The sequence below is a fragment of the Stylophora pistillata genome, chromosome 6 (assembly GCF_964205215.1).
Source record: "Stylophora pistillata chromosome 6, jaStyPist1.2, whole genome shotgun sequence".
NCBI lineage: Eukaryota > Metazoa > Cnidaria > Anthozoa > Scleractinia > Pocilloporidae > Stylophora > Stylophora pistillata.
The window spans coordinates 16,547,997-16,564,670 of NC_142524.1; the positions used below are offsets into that span (position 1 = coordinate 16,547,997).

General features: G+C 39.4%; 1 protein-coding gene across 2 annotated transcripts; it reads left to right on the forward strand.

Annotated features, from left to right (window-relative positions):
• Positions 1-3,665: 3,665 nt before the first annotated feature.
• LOC111338082 (uncharacterized) lies at positions 3,666-14,579 on the forward strand. Of its 2 annotated transcripts, XM_088763237.1 has the most exons (3): positions 3,666-3,850; positions 13,798-13,871; positions 14,261-14,579. In XM_088763237.1, exons 1-3 carry the CDS (start codon positions 3,688-3,690, stop codon positions 14,417-14,419), a joined length of 396 nt encoding a protein of 131 aa, XP_088619363.1. In that variant the 5' UTR covers positions 3,666-3,687; the 3' UTR covers positions 14,420-14,579. The 2 variants fall into 2 exon arrangements, with proteins under 2 accessions (XP_088619363.1, XP_022800233.1); XM_022944498.2 differs by lacking the exons at positions 13,798-13,871; positions 14,261-14,579 and adding an exon at positions 8,189-9,035 and having other exon boundaries at positions 3,686-3,850.
• The last annotated feature ends 2,095 nt before the right edge of the window (positions 14,580-16,674 follow it).

The window sequence follows — 16,674 nt, forward strand, 5'->3', positions numbered from 1 at the left end:
AATAAGTTATTTATCATCCAACAAGCCAAATTGTTATTTCAGTGCGGGAGAATTTCGCGGATATTTATTTACGGGGAGTGCGTGACGGAAGTAAACGAAGCGGAACGGAATTGGCGTGTTGTCCTATTGCTGTTTCTATTTTCTTCAATAAATGAAGAAATTTCCCGGTTTCTAGCTTTTTTTTTTTCGTTCGATTCCTGCAATAAACTTGGATCAGCCGTTCCGACTCTTGTCGCGCGATGCGAGAAAACCTGTCTAACCGGTTCTCTGGAGTACAAATAATTTGTCTCTATGGAGTGTAGTTGGATAATAAAACGGAGTAACAACTGATCTAGTACTTCGAGGGAAAAATCGTCCTAATTCTGAAGAAAATCGATCATATCTCTCAGGGTCTTAAATGACTTCTGTGGCCCTGCATCGAGGAAAAACGATATAAACCATGTCGCCATGGTGCATAAATGAATTCACAATCGATTATTCAAATGATAAATTTCTATTTAACTGTCAGACTTAGTCGAATTACAATAGACAACTCAGATCTATTGTCAGTGATAACGTATGAAGGTGTAGTCTGATCGTCCGGGTGAGTGTAGTCCTGAGAAGGACTGTTGTCGGTGGCAGTGACTGACGTTTCGACAACCTGTGCGGAAGTCATCATCAGAGTCAAGTGAGTGATTGTTGTCAGTAGAATGTTCTTATTCCAGTTCGTGTGAAATGATCGGTTGGTTTTGTCGTGATGTTATTGGCTGTAAGACTCAAGTGACGTAAGTCGTTCGTGATTGGTCTGTTTCGGTCTGTCGGTAAAGCTAGGTTGTTCTTTTTCGGTCGTTTGTGATGTTTATGTCGTGAATGAGTCGTTTGTATGGGGCGGGTAGTTGTTGACATCTGTTTAGGGGAGTCTGTTCTAAGTTAGTAAACCAGCTTTCCAGAGTCAGTCGTTGAAAATAGTCAGTGCTGTAGGTTAGGCATTGCGCAGAGTCCCAGTCAATGTTGTGGTTGGTAAGTCGATGGTGTTCAGCAATGTGATTGCTGACATCACCTTTCCTCGTCGCCCGTCTGTGTTCAGTCAGTCTTGTTGTGAGGTTTCTGCCAGTCTCACCGATGTAGGAGGCTTGGCAGTCGGAACAATTGATCTTATAAATCGTTCCCTGTCTGTTCCTCGGTTCGTCTTTGTCTTTAACGTTGGTTAGTAACTGACGTAGTGTGGTGATGGGTTTGTGGGCGACGCGGATATTGAAGGGTAGTAAGATGCGCGAGATGTTTTCAGACATACCTTTTATGTACGGTATGGTTGCTGTAGTCGTAGGGGTTGCGGTGTCGTTTGTTTCGGTAGTGGTAGTGATAACGTAGTTAGTAGAGGGGACTGGTTAGGAAACGCGGTAAGCTTCAAAGGGCCGGCCTATTGTCTGTCCCCTGAGCTTCGATTGAACGTCACGTGACCAATGACCCTGCACAGAACCAAAACAACATGGTGGACATGAACGACTTATTTTTCTTCGGCGACGAATTTAATGCCATATTGGAACTTTGGAAAACGAGGAAGAATTACAAGAGCACTTTGTCGAAGCAGCTGACTCTCTAAGTCTTTGAGAAGCCTTTAAAACGTTATTTTCGCCCAAAAACTTTGTAGTTATTGATGCCCTTAGCAACGGCATCGGTCGTACTACAACATTTTTTTACTGAAAGTCTTTCGATTTTGAGGTTCAATACGAAGAGGGAATTTTTTGCGAGTTGTGCCAAAAGAAATGCAAGACTAAGGCTGGATTAAAAAGACATAAGACAGTAAAGCATAAGGAGGAACAAGCGTGGGGAAATTAACCGACTCAAGAAGCCAAATTCACTGCTGAAGACTTCGAAGCGTTATCAATGAAAGCACGAGATAAAATAATTGAAAGAAAAATCTACCCTCAAAGCGTAAGAGAAGAGCTACGAAGATAAACGATTGCCTGGGATCAAGAAAATATGGACTTCTCAGAAGTAGAATCCATGTATATGCGTTTGGTTAAAACTGGAAATGCAGAACAATTCTACTCGAAGTACTATTCAAGAATAGGCCTCAATTCAACAAAGATTTTTGTGGGGTTGTCAAGTAATGCGGCAATATTGCTTAGTACCAAAGTGGCTGAGTGTTTGATAGCTCACAGCAAACAGAAAGGTGAATCACCAAATCCCAATAGCTCCACTAAACTGTGTGATAGAGAAATGGCAGGGTTACAATATATTGGAGGATATGTACTGCACAAGCTTTATAGCAAGGTGAACAATGTTTACAGTCCCACAGCACATAATGAACAAACAGCTTCAATACTGAAAGCTGGCAAAGCAAAGATTTTCATGTTGCAGAGAGTCAAAACTAATTTCATCTTTAAACCGAGGTGGACTTTGGGCTATTTCTAAACAAGCTCAAACAATTTTTAAGAGAATAGAACATAATTTTAGGATTCTGAGCTCAGGAAGTCTCCAGCTGAAGATTGACAATGCTAAGATAGAAACCAAATCAGCTTGTGATGTTCATTTGGTCTCAGCGTATAACACCATGTTGTTGGACTCAGACATAGTGGTAGATAACAGCATTGCAAAAGATTATTGGACAGCATTATCTGTAGTGTATGCCGGGATATATGAAAGACTATTATAGGATAGGAACGAGAAGAAGAGAGTATGGAGTCGGAGAGTTAAGGACCGCGGTGTAATCTGGTTTAATCCGTTGTTTAGATACGCATATTAAACTCTACAATAACAACTTAACGTTGTCTGCTTTCCACCGGCCAGGAACCAAAGTTTGCTTCCTCACTCCCAGTAGAATTAAGATCTATCAACTGGCCATGTAAACTGCTTTTGAATCAATTAATTAACCTTAGAAATAAAACATCAGAAATATTTTGACGATAAAAATGAACGGTAAAACACGACGTTTCGACCGTGCTTCGGTCATTGTCAAGTGAATGGAATGAAATACAGTAAATATATGTATATTTACACGTACGAAATATAAAACATTTTTTGCAGGTGTAAACAAACAATAAAACTACAAAGAAAGTGCTAGTAAAAAGCTAATTAAAAACCTTAGCACGAATTAGCTTTTTACTTGCACTTTCTTTGTAGTTTTATTGTTTGTTAACACCTGCAAAAATTTTTTTATGTTTCGTACGTGTATATATACATATATTTACTGTATTTCATTCCATTCACTTGACAATGACCGAAGCACGGTCGAAACGTCATGTTTTACCGTTCATTTTTATCGTCAAAAGTTTTAAGAAACCCTTGCTTATCAGAAATATTGTAATGATAAATATTTCTTTCCTCTGCTGCGATTTTTGACGCAATGATGTTAATCCATTCATTTGCGTTTTTAAGAATTGATGCTAAAGAGCCCTTTTCAGGCATTGTAGTAAGTTTAGGTATGCCGAATCACAATAGCAGCCTAACAGCTAATTAGTCTCGTGCTGCTTTCATCAGCGCTCGGCGATGTAACTTTTTCTTATTCTCAGCAAATCTCTAACACAAATCGATGACTGACTCAGTACACATTGTCATGATTGCCAACGACAACACAACATACCCGGAAATATGAGAAATTTGTTTGGCTTGTTGTTTTGCCATCTGGGTCACCAGCATTTCCAACCAATCAGCGCAGTCACGGGAGAATGTATTAGGTAATCCAAGCGCTCACGTCACACACTAATGCACACATTCAGTGCTTTCAGATTTGGCGCCGAGCAGAAGTCAGCACGTCCCCAACTCAGAGTGACAAAGAGGATCCCAGCATACCTTCTCGTCATGAGTTATTCTGCCAAATTTTGTCTTGTGCTACTTTTAACATGCTTGTCGCCAATTAGGGCGCAAGGTAAGTGTTTTCGCCACCGCTGGGTTGGAATAGGTCTTAGATTAAAGAAGAACTACTTCCCAAGTTTAGAATTCATAAAAATGCAAATGCTGTACCAAACTCCTTAAAATACATGGTTAGAGCAAGATTTTTTAGCATCCGACTTTATCACGGCTTTTCCTAAAGTCGTTTGTTGAAAACATTAGAAACGCCCCAAGATGGGAAATATTTTCATTGACTTTGTACACGAAGCAATCCCATGTCGTGTCACTTTTAACTCGATTGCAATGGTTCGTTGTTAACCGAAGCTCCTGTTTCTCAGAGAGGAGTTGTTACATGTAAATCTGCAAGAAACCATTACATGTCAATTGTGATGGTTAAAAAGGGTGATGCCTAAATGTAAATATCTCCGAAATTCATGATGATTCTCGAAGGGCTTGTCTGCTGGCGTTATCAGAACCATGATTTTTCGTTTCATTTTACAGTTGTGGATGACAAACGTCCTTCAATATCAGCCTTTAAACTCGCTTTTAAAAAGTAAAGTAAGATATTTCGAACATAATTGGGTCAACGGACATGTTTAGACAGGAAGCAATGTTTTTGTCAGTGCAACCTCTGAAAATTCCGAGAAAACGACAAATGTTTCATCCAGTCTCCTTCGCCTTAATGAGATTAAATCTTTGCTATAGTAGGCTCTCTGCTTCTGAATGCCCGGCTTTAAACGGCGTTTAAAAGTAATTTATGGAGTGGAAATTGTGTCGGAATTATGGAACCCTTCGCCGACGCAATTTTTGTTTCTTGGGTAAAATTGTGCGAACGAAAGGCAGTTCGACTGTCGAGGTGTGAAGAGCGCAAACCTGGAGAATCAATGTTATAACATAGCGCGCGCGCTGGTCCTATCTAATTCCTATTGCGTCAACGTGAACGAAATCTTTATGTACGCACGGCCGTGCTCAATAAAATGACGTGTGCAGTTTCAAAATAGCTGTAAAATTTCCGTCATGTGAGTTCCTCAAGTTAAAGTTTCGGAAAGCGATAATAGTAAATCGAAGGCCAACCAAACTTTTCTTTGGCTTTCGACCTTCCTACAAGTAATCAAGCCAAAAAGCACTATACTAAAGCGAAACACAACAGGCCCGTTTCCCGAATTTATCAGAACAGGAGCTGGAGCAAATTTTAGCTGAAAGACATTCAGCAAGAATTAAGAAGACTACAAATTGGATTGTGGCGACTTTTAAAGGTAAACGTCTCTGTTGATGACGTTTTTTTGGTTACATTTGTAATTACTACCGAAAACCATTTAATTACAAAATCAACAAAACAATCGGAGACGCCAACATTTTCGGGCAACTTTCATTTCAAAAACATTACAAAAACGTCATTCTGCGCCCAAATTGTTTTCGTATGTCATAAAAGAATTGTTTCATGCATTTAGCTGTGCGTCTATCGAGTTATGGATGCACTTGGGAAGTTTGGAGAGCACTCAAGAAGCTAGAGTTGCTCTCGGCTGCGCCTCGAGCAACTCTTGCGCTTCTCTCGTGCTCTCCAAACTCCCCGCGTGCATCCATAACTCGATAGACGCACGCTAAGTATGAAACAATTTTTAAATTGTTGTCCGTTGGTAAGAAGCAAACACTTAGTAACCTATAAAAATGTAATTTAGAATTGAAATTTGCAACTGTATCTGGTGGTATTCTTAACTTCATTATTTCTTGACATAAGGAGTTCCTGAGGTCCTCGGGAACTTTCCAACGGATATGCTTTTTAGGTTCAGGTTTGTTATTGTGGTGAAAAATCTAATTATACACTGAATCAAAAGGGAGATAACAAAATGCGAAGCCCTACTCCATGGAGTACCCCATGGAGTACCCCTCATGTATTGGTCAGATAAAATACTTTAAAAAGATGGTAAATCATTTAGTTGTACACATCTTAATGCATTTTGATCTTGCCAGCTGTATGATTGTCGCAGTTCGATATAGTCCACGAATTGACCGCCATCTTGAATTTAACATTAAAACTGCTGGCCACTTCAAACGGAAGGCTTAGTGAAATGTAATCTGTGAACGTTTTCTTTAATGGACCGATTACCATCTTCATCTTTTGATCTTCAGGAGATCAAAAGTACGGACGTATTAAATCAATTGGCAGTGGGTTTTACGTCTTTAAAAGTACCTGTTTATGTAGGGTGTCTGCAAGAGGTGTTGCATTTAATCTAACACAAGTTACACAAGACCTCGTGTGTTTCTTAATTGTGTGAAGCGATGAGGATGAAAGCTAGGACTTAAAAAAAGTAATTCATGTGTGTTTAAACTGACCTTCTCTTCACCCATCTATTTGTAGCGTAATAAAATTGGGATGTGTAAAGAAACAACAACGACAAACACTGATGGGTCAGCAAACACATCTGACTGGGGTGGTTGATTTAATGGAAAATGTAGTAAGTTGAAATATTTTGCCTCGTGCAAAACTCGAAAAAGTGGGTTTTGTTCATCACAAGGAGTTTTTTTGTCTTCTGGTTGTTACGTGCGCGAATGACCAACAAATGTCCGCTAACAAAGCATATATGAAAATAGACTTCCGAGTACGATATATGGCACGCAACAAAAATGTAACAACAAGCAGTTACCCATTTTAACTATTATTTAATCAGTTTTACATTGTCTAATTTACTTAGGTTAGAGATTAAGTTAAGCAGTTCATAAAGCAGGTTTCCAATCCTTCATGCCGTGTAAGTGTTTGTCGTCTTGATCAACTTCCAATTCCAACATCTGCCAACTGAAGACCACAGCGCTTGGCTTTCTTGATTTATCACATTCTCTCCTTGTACACAAACTCTTCCGGAAGACTCCATAGTAAACTCTGTATTCTCTATCTTCTTCCTCTCTCGACTATCGTCTTTTTCATCTCTTTCTTCTCTCTAGGTATCGCAAGGTCAAAAGGTCATAGCCTTGTCATATCATAGCTTCCACAAGTTCAGTCAGCAAGCCATGAGGGTAAGCCCTCGGGCAAATCTCCTTCTTGTACTTCTCTTAAGCCAGCTTTTATACATTTACTTAGTTATCTAGAATGTTCTATTACTATTTATAGCGTATTACAAGTGGTAATTTTTTTTTGAAACTGCTGAGTCACAAAGAAGTTTCTGGAATATTATAGATTATAGATAATTCTAGAAAAGCCTGGGATTGCGTGACAGATTCAGTGAAGATAATTCGATCCTCGTAACATGGTCAAAGGACTCATTACACAGCAGTAAAACCAAAGTGGAGGAACCAGTAAGACTGAGAGCCCCTGCCCCCCCCAAAAAAACTGGACTCTATCAAACTGTGACAATCAGAGAGCTGGCAAGCTCAAAATGTATTAATTACAAGATGTGTACATCTATACGATGTGCCATGTTTGTAAAGTATTTTATTTGACCAATACATTATTTTTAGGGGTACTCTATTTAAGTACTCCATGGAGTGTGGCTCCGCATTTTGTCATCTCCCGAATCAAAATATGGCGTCCAATTTGAATTGCCATTGTTCTGGACTTATTAGCCTCTCACACGTGATAATCCTTTTGTGTTTCCACATAAAGATGAGGCTAGTAAGTCCAAAACAATGGTAATTCAAATTGGATGCCATATTTCGATTCGGTGAATTGCACAGTAATTGTGTTAAAATGATCAAATCTTGATCGCAAAATCACTAGTTTATCGTGTAATAAGTTTTCTTAGCAGCGCAAAAATTGTGAAGCATACATTGTGAATCCATTGCAGTGCTATGATGAATTTGTTGCTGCTGTGATGTAAATTTTTAGTTTTAGCCAATCTAAGACCACTTAAGTAAGACAGCAAGATCGTGAATTATTGTCATCTGTCCCTTCATTGAGACTGGGCAGATTGCAATACCGTTGGAAAAAAAAAAGCCACAAAAGCAAAAGATCGCGAAACAGTACCAAAGAAGAAATGTCATTTCAACTGTAGCGGTTCAAATTGTATTTCTTGTCAAGTGTGTAACGTTTGCAATCCAAGTGACAGTTGGGAAATTTATTAAAGCTATAATTGCTTTGCTATAACTCCTCTTGGTATGCTTGGACTTTTAGTACTAAGTACTTGTAATCCATAGAGGCGGTACATTGTTTATTTCTTTTGCCCTTTTAATGAAACAGAACTCTTTTTAAATCTCAGGTCTCCCCTCCTTTCAACCATTCAGCTTTTAAATTTAATCAGCAATTGAAGAACTCCCCTGTTAATAACACAAACAATTTAAAAAACCTAAAACTTGACACAGAAATAAATTCTGCAAAATCTTGCATTGTATTTCCCACAACCAGGTTTGCCTTTTTGTTCAACAGACACTTTTTTTTTTTTAGATGATGGATGGTGCTTGGTAGATTATGCCATGGGCATAGGAGGAGGTGCAATAGCAGTAGCTGCAGCCCCATTTGCTCTATCTGCTATAGGATTCACCACTGCAGGTGTTGCTGTGGGTTCAGTTGCTGCTGGTATCCAGTCTGCAGTATATGGGGGAGCTGTGGCTTCAGGCAGCATATTTGCAGGCCTTCAAAGTGCAGGTGCAGCTGGCATAGGAGTGAAGGCATCTGCTGCTATCTTTTCTTCAGTTGCAGGAGCGGCCACTTACATCAAGAAAAGCGTTGCTCCATGTGAGGAAGGATCAAAATGTTATTCACACCAGGAGTAACTTAGACTGTGGAATGACTTTCATATATTGGGAATGTTTTGTAATTGATTGCTTATAGTTGTGTTAATAGCATTACATCAGGGCAGTTTCAGGAAATTGCTTAAGTTAAGAATATTGAAAATAACATTAAATTTCCACACAACAGTTCTTTAGTTTCCTATTGTCTCCTAGAGATAAATTCATAATTAAGAAATATTTGGATCAAAAAATCCTCCACAGACCTGCATTGAATTCATGAAAAGTAAGCTTTTTTTCTTGATAAGGGATATATATTGATAAAATAATTTTTTTACATAATAGCTGAGCATTGCATTGGCCAAGTTCTCCTTCTGCATACCAGTAGTCTCAGTTCCAAGACATTAAAGTTAAAGTCCATAAAAAAGGCAGTTATGTGGAATCATCCTATCGAACAAGCTTGATCAGGAAGGAATTTAGTGCATGGCAAAAGTATTACACTAATGAATAGTATGATGAGTATTACACTAATGATATGCCAATTAAATTCACAAATTTCACCAGTTTTCTTTATTTTTACTGTGTCTGAAGCCCATGTTGTTGCTGATATTACCGGAATGTTTTCTCTTTATTTGAGGAGAAAAGTGTGATTTGTGTTAAGTGGCTGTGGCCTTCTTCTCTCATTGCAGGATCAAAGTGCTTTACCCATGCCTGCAATGCAATCATGAATAATGGAAATACAAAGCATTTCCCCAGCTACTTGCATGCAGTTACAAACTGAATCCTCCCATGCATGAGGAATGCATGTAAACAGAAAATATGCATTTATATAAAGGACCAACATGACTTGCTCATTAGGGAACCATGGGGTTCTGAGGATTGTAATTTGCAAATAAGCCCAGTGTATGAAGCGGAAAATAAACAGCTCACAATTGATCATCAAGGGTCAAACTAAAACCTTTAACTTTCCTATCTTAAACTTTTCCTCGGGCTCGCAATTTGCGGTCAGCCTCTACCAGTATAGATGCTGCTGTCATGTGTCTTCTCATCACCACATTCAACTCTACACCAACCTACAAAAGAGCAGTGAATCCAGGCCATCCTTACAGGAGGCTTAATAACTTTCCACTTTCCAGTTAAGCTAACCACGCACGAGAGCAAAACCTCTCGATTTGACATACCTTTCCTGACATTTTTATAGTAATTCCTCTCGTGTTTTTAAGGGAAATTGGTTGCAGTTGAAGAAAGGCTACTTCCGGATAAATTCTAAGTATTTTACCGGAAGTGAGGTATCGGCCTGTGGTAAAAATAAAAACATGCATTGATATTTTATCGATATAAGTGAAGACAAGAAACTATGGCGACCCAAGGAGAAAACGAAACAACCGACAGAACGCGGCAAATCTCAGGACACATAAATGTAAGACAACTACCAGTGAATTTCTGGTTAACAGTTCTTAAAGCTATTTTGAGGAAAACGCGCATCAAATCTAACAAGCTAGTGAAGAAGTTCTATTTTCGAATTTCTGATTACATTTTCTTGTTTTCTGTCAGAAAGTATGAGTTAAAATTTGCAGCTCGGGATGACTAAAATTTACCCTGAGAACCAGTTCTTGTGATTTCTGTAAAGCAAACAATTTTTTTGAAAACAAAGGAATTTTTTCTGCTGCCTAAGTTGTCGAGATGAGTGGGTGAGAAAGTGTAACCATAGAATTCCGATCTTGACCCAATTATTACTACTTATTTTGTTTTTCGTAGTATCTTAGTAGTTCGACATTTGCACTCGATATACAGATGAGTTCTTTCCTTTTGTAATTTCTAGCTTGTAGACATGAAGGGCAGCTGAAGACGATATGCATCTCACAATCAATTCAGGATTTCGCGCGAATTTACTAAAACGACAAACATTTTTCTTGCAGAAATATCTAAGTAGGGCTCTTCACGAACTGCAAGGAATATCTTTTCATTTTAAGAGTGAGCATTTTACCGTTGGAATCAGCAAATTATATAGATCCATAGGTACAATATCTTAAAAGCGTGTCCACGAGAAAACCGGGCAGAACAAGGTAGGGGCGATAATGTTCAAATCACTGATTTGGCTCAAACTTGGCACAAAATTAATGCTAAATATCATGTCGACAAATCTGTAAAAATAATAGGACAAAATATTTAATTCCCTGGGAGGTACAGGGCCCCCCTGGGAAAACTCCGAAGCATAATTAATTAGCTAACTTCGCATTGCTGCTGTGCGAGTACTTATTTGTGCCAAGCATGAGCCAAATCGGCGGTTTGAGCATAGTATCGCCCCTTGCCCGATTTTCTCGTGGACACACTCTTAATAATTTCATAGCAGCATCCACCGTCGTATTATATATATCAAAATTTTTCTCGGTAGAAATGTCTCAATACATGTCATCTTCGCATCATGGAAGCTTTGAGGAATGTATTTTTTTGTATTTAAAAAGGGAGCATTTCACTGTTTTAATCAGCGGCTCAAGCTGAAAAGAGCTGCTAAATTTGCAAAGCGAGCAAGCTATTGTAAGTTGTTTACATTTAATTATTGGAACAGGATACTCATAAGGATGCGGCAGGTTTTTTTTTTGCATGTGAGATAGATATGTATGATGAGTTAGAAAAAACAATGACTACGACTACGTATTTTTCTACTCAACATATATTGTGCTCTACTTTTTTTTGTATCAAGCGTTGTACTACGAGTTGTGGAGGCGCGGTGGCCTCATTGGTGGGTGCGCTCGACTCCGGATCGAGTGGTAAATACAGAAAAAATCGAAACGCCACGACTTCCTTTATATACAATAGGAAGAAAAGAACAAAATAAAAGCTCTAGAAAGATCCGTTTGTTTGCATCTGGCTCCCTAGCAAGAGCCATCTCAGGCTGTTCTTGTATAATTTTACAAATCAATTTAAAATATTCAAGTAACCCACGTAGCCCAGGGCTGTGTTCGTTTCTTTTGTGGATCGAATATGCCCCAGCTAAAACTGGGGAATATCCAAGGATATACCCCAAGTGATATTCTCCAATTCTTTAACCTGACGCCTGCTGCGATAACAGGGTTTACTTAAAATTTAAGTCAAGATGAGAGATAGGCCGCCACATATCTATTAACGAAGTTGCGAATTGTTTAGCCACTTTGGACACCTCTAAAGCGTGCGGCCCCAACAACATTCCTCCACGCCATCTAAAAGAATGCAGCAATCAAACTGCACCTAGCCTTTGTGCACTTTTTAATCTCTTCTTACGAACTGCTCGCATACCGTCTGAATGGGAAAAAGCTAACATCACACCGGTGAATAAAAAGGATCTATGGAACCGGCTGAAAATTATAGGCCTATTTCCTTGCTATGTACCCTAAGCAAAGTCCTGGAACGCTGTGTCTATATTAAACTCGCAGATGATCATGCTAAACAATTCATCAGTCCTCTCCAGCATGACTTTCTGCGAAATCGCTCCTGCGTCACGCAGCTGTTATCCGCTGTTCTTAATTAACACCACTGGTCATAACCTGGACAAAAATATTCAAACAGATGTTATTTAACTGGACTTTGCCAAAGTTTTCGATTCCGTCGATCGCTCAGTTTTGCTTCAAAAGCTCAAACGACATGGTGTGGAGGGCGGCACGCTTACCTGGGCGGCACGCTTACCTGGGCGGCACGCTTACCTGGGCGGCACGCTTACCTGGGCGGCACGCTTACCTGGGCGGCACGCTTACCTGGTTTTTCAGATTACGTTGGTGGAAGATCTCAAAGGGTCATTTTGGATGGTATTGCCTCGCAATGGGCCCCAGTTACATCGGAAGTTCCTCAGGGCGCCTACTTGGCCTAGTTCTGTTTGTCCTATTTATTAATGACTTGCGAGGTGTTCTACCGGGAGGTACTCAATCTGCTCTCTACGCGGACGACACCAATGTCTTCAGTTCTATCCCGTCTATAGCAGATTGTGAACGACTACAACAGGCTCTGACAAACCTCCATTCCTGGAGTCACGACAATAACATACGATTCAATGCCCCTAAATGCAAAGTTCTAACTATAACGCGCAAGAAAAAGCCTCTACTTCAAGATTACTTTTTAGGCCCTGAAAAGTTACCGTGCACGCGCGTGAGGAGAAGGATCTGGGTGTAGTTATCTTGGACAAACTTACCTGGGATTCACATGTACACCTTATTACAGCAAAAGCAAACAAACTTTTAGGCCTTGCTGAAGAGATCGTGTTACTTGTTAACTAAAGTGGCAGTAAGAAGGTCCTTGTACTTAACGATTGTGAAGCCCTACCTTTGTTAGGCTACTGAAGCCTGGTCTCCTGCTTAGATGTCACTAAAAGTTAAGGTTGAGCAACTGTCCAGAGACTTGCCACCAGATGGATTTTAAATTTGAAGCCAGGCCAGATGTCGTCTGGAGAGAGACTGCTCGCCTTGGATATACTACCTCTTGCTTACGATAGAGAAATTAAGGAGTTCGTTTTCTTTTACAAAGCTGTTTACGACTACACTGATATTGACGTCTCTGATTACGTAACTTTTAACAATCATCCACGTGGCTGTTATCTCACTTTTTCGGCTTGTAAAACCAGCTCTTTGCAAGCCTCATATTTTGTCCGTATTGTAGAACTGTGGAACACGTTATGCAATGTAGCCTTCCTTAGTAGTTTTACCTCTCTTAGTTGTTTTAAATCGTTTTTGAAGAACTTGTATAAGTCTCTTTTGATGAATGTCTTTGATAAGGACATGGTCTGCTCATGGTCAATATCTCGCAAATGTTCATGTCACTACCTGAATATATATACATATATTATATATAGAACTAACTGCAGACAGAACTGTTTCGGCCTTCTGGGCCTCATCAGTGCAGTGCAGTGCAATGCAGTCACCCCAAACGACCCAACATTTGTGGTATCGTCTAAGCCGTCCCAGAGTGCTCAAACATTTGTATATTTTTAAATTTTTCGGATGTTGCCCAATAAAGCTTGACTACGACATACGACATAGAGAGTGTTAAGCTGATGTTACAAACGAAGGGACATGTTTGTTTTTTTCCATAAATTCATACCAAGAACACTGAGAAATAAACACCCCACTAAGCAAACATTAAGATTCCTTAAGAATTTTCCCACGCATTGCAAAAATATTTGAAGGATAACGAAGACAATACTAAATACCATTTGGCAGGAAAGGATGCTCAAATATTTCTCCTTGGACATTACCTGTTTCTTGAAGGTCTCGATCAGGCAGTCTCCACAGCTTGCTTAATGCTTTGCTTTGCTTTGTTTTAGCAAAGTGTTACAAATACTGTTCCCTTGTTTTGCAGGGACCCACCTTCCCAGAGCACCTCGTCAACCAGTCAAGGGGATCCAGCAGGAAACATTACACCACCTAATGGAGGTAATTTTTAATTTCTGATTGCTTTAAAAAGCAGTCAATGGTTGAGTCGATGCTATTACTCCTTGTGAATGGGATGCTGGTCCATTACTGTTTTTTGCAGTGCATTTCTCCAGCGTTTTTTTCCTGCGCGGCTAATGGCAACCCAGCTACAGAAAGAACCGCTGGTGTTTTATAAAGCCCTCCTCTCTAAGAAGCTCCCACTTCCTTGTCCAGAACTTCAAGTTTGTGGTAACCTTGCCCTCTCAATTAACCAACTTCCCTCATCCACACCAAACTAAACCTCAAGAATGGCAAGACTTGAGAAACTTATATAAATGTGTCAATAGTTCTAAGCAAGTGGTTTTATTGTCAGTGATGGTTTTCTTTTTTTTCTTTCTTTTTTTGCATAGGTGGCTTTTCAGGTGCAAATTTACTTCTATTTGAAAGCCTGGAGGAGTTCCTTTTTACAAATTACGGCTTGTTTAACCAAAAAATGCCTAATATGCAAAATGCAAATAAATGCAAGATATCAGCAGAAAAACTATGATTCGCACTGTCGCCTTCAATGAATTTTTTAAATTAGCCCCTTCATGAATTAAGTTTGCAAACCCAACAGTGGTGATAGTGGCATTTTCAAGCGTGAATGTATTTTAATTGTCTGTATCAAGAATTCAACAGATTTTAGGAATCTGGGTTCTTTTATAAGAATAAAGAGAAAAACACGAATAAGTTAGTGGAATGAAAGGCGTTCTTTGATACCTGTGGGATTTAGACTGCCGGTTTGAAAGATGAGCTTTTGTTCAAGAGTTTTACGGCTTTCCGTGCTATCTAAGTGTAAGGAAAGACCGCAGATTGCCATATGTTGCTTAGAATGATTAGGTAAATTGAAATGTCTAGCGACTGGTTTCGATGTGTCTTTGTCATTCCTCTCCACGTCGCGAAGGTGTTCTCGGAATCGGTCACCTCAGTCTTCTGCCTGTTTCGCCGATGTAAATCTTTTTGCAATAAGTGTAAGTTATGCATTGGCGGGGGTGCACGTGAAGTGATCGGGGATCTTAATGGATCGTTTGGGTCCCGATATTTTCTCAGTGTTGTGAGTGAAAGGACACGTTTTGCATCGTGCACGAGCGCATTTAAAAGTGCCTGGTTGGTCATTAGTCTGAGAAGAACTTCTGACCAAAAAATTGCCTATGTATTTGTCGCGTTTAAATGAGATGAGCGGAGGCTGCGAAAAGATAGTGCTTGTCTCTGGATCGTTTTGAAGTAATTTAAAGTTTTTAATAATTACCGATCCCCATGAAATTCTATTGTTTTCTCTCTGCATTAAATCAACGATTGTAGTCTTTAAGAAGATAAAGCAACTGTATGAGGAAAACGGAAGCGGTCCTTTTTGTTAGCAGGGAAATTATCAGGGGTAATATAATTAAACGCGCTAGATAAGCATGCTGCAATATGAAAAATATTGCAGCATGCTTATTTAAATCCATCTTCCTTTTGTGACGTTTGTAGTGCTGAATGTCGATCAATGAGTTGGGCGCGGTGGTAACCCGCTTGAACGACAGAATCAGGGTAACCACGTTTATCGAAAAACTGGCACATTGGCTCCAAACCTGAACTCTACGGTCGTTACATCGACGACTGTATCGGCGCCACCTCCTCTACCAGAGAGGAGCTGACTCAATTTATAACCGCAGTCAATTCTTTTCACCCGGCTCTGAAATATACCTGGGAAATTTCTGACAATTCTTTATCCTTCTTAGACATCAAAGTTTCAATTGAAGGCAACGGTTTATGCACTAGCGTGTATTACAAACCTACAGACTCGCATAATTACTTGTGTTCGTCTTCGCATCCATCTCACGTTAAGAATTCCATTCCTTTTTCTCAGTTTCTAAGACTTCGTCGTTTATGTAGTGGTGACTCTGATTTCTACCACAAATCAGAGTCAATGTGCCAGTTTTTCGATAAACGTGATTAACCTGATTCTGTCGTTCAAGCGGGTTACCACCGCGCCCAACTTATTGATCGACATTCAGCACTACAAACGTCACAAAAGGAAGATTCCGACCGCATTCCATTCACTCTCACGTTTCACCCTCACAACCACTCAGTTAAATCCATCCATTATTTTTAAATTTGATAATAAAAATTAACGGTAAAAAACTACGACGTTTCGAAGTCTGCATGACCTCATTATCAAGTAAAATGTTAAAACTGATGTAAAATTGTAGCTCAGAGATTATATACAAATAAATGTGATAACTTCATTAGAATAATGAGCGTTCATTGTTATTGGTGTTTAGCATGTCAAATCGTGCAGTATATGTTTAAATAAATACTTTTGCACGTATTGAGTCAGACTGCGTGTTTAGCTTTGGTTTTTGTTCGCGAATGAATAACATTTCGTGAATTAGGCAATCCATTTTCCCGCGGCATTTCTTGAGAACGGAAAACATTTCCTCTAGGCTAGTAGACGCTACACTGTGGGCTTCTTTCAGATGCTTGCCAATGACAGAGGATTACAGACAATTTTACATCAGTTTTAACATTTTACTTGATAATGAGGTCATGCAGACTTCGAAACGTCGTAGTTTTTTACCGTTAATTTTTATTATCAAATGTATTTCTAAACATTCTTTCATTATTTTTAAAAGCTTTAAATTACTTCAAAACGATCCAGAGACAAGCACTATCTTTTCGCAGCCTCCGCTCATCTCATTCAAACGCGACAAAAACATAGGCAACTTTTTGGTCAGAAGTTTTTTCAGACTAATGGCCAACCAGGCACTTTTAAATGCGCTCGTGCACGATGCAAAACATGTCC

Coding starts and splice junctions, on each gene's coding strand:
- LOC111338082 (XM_022944498.2), top strand. CDS start 3,688: ATGCACACATTCAGTGCTTTCAGATTTGGCGCCGAGCAGAAGTCAGCA. Junction 3,851..8,188: donor GTCGCCAATTAGGGCGCAAG/GTAAGTGTTTTC, acceptor TTTTTTTTTTAG/ATGATGGATGGTGCTTGGTA.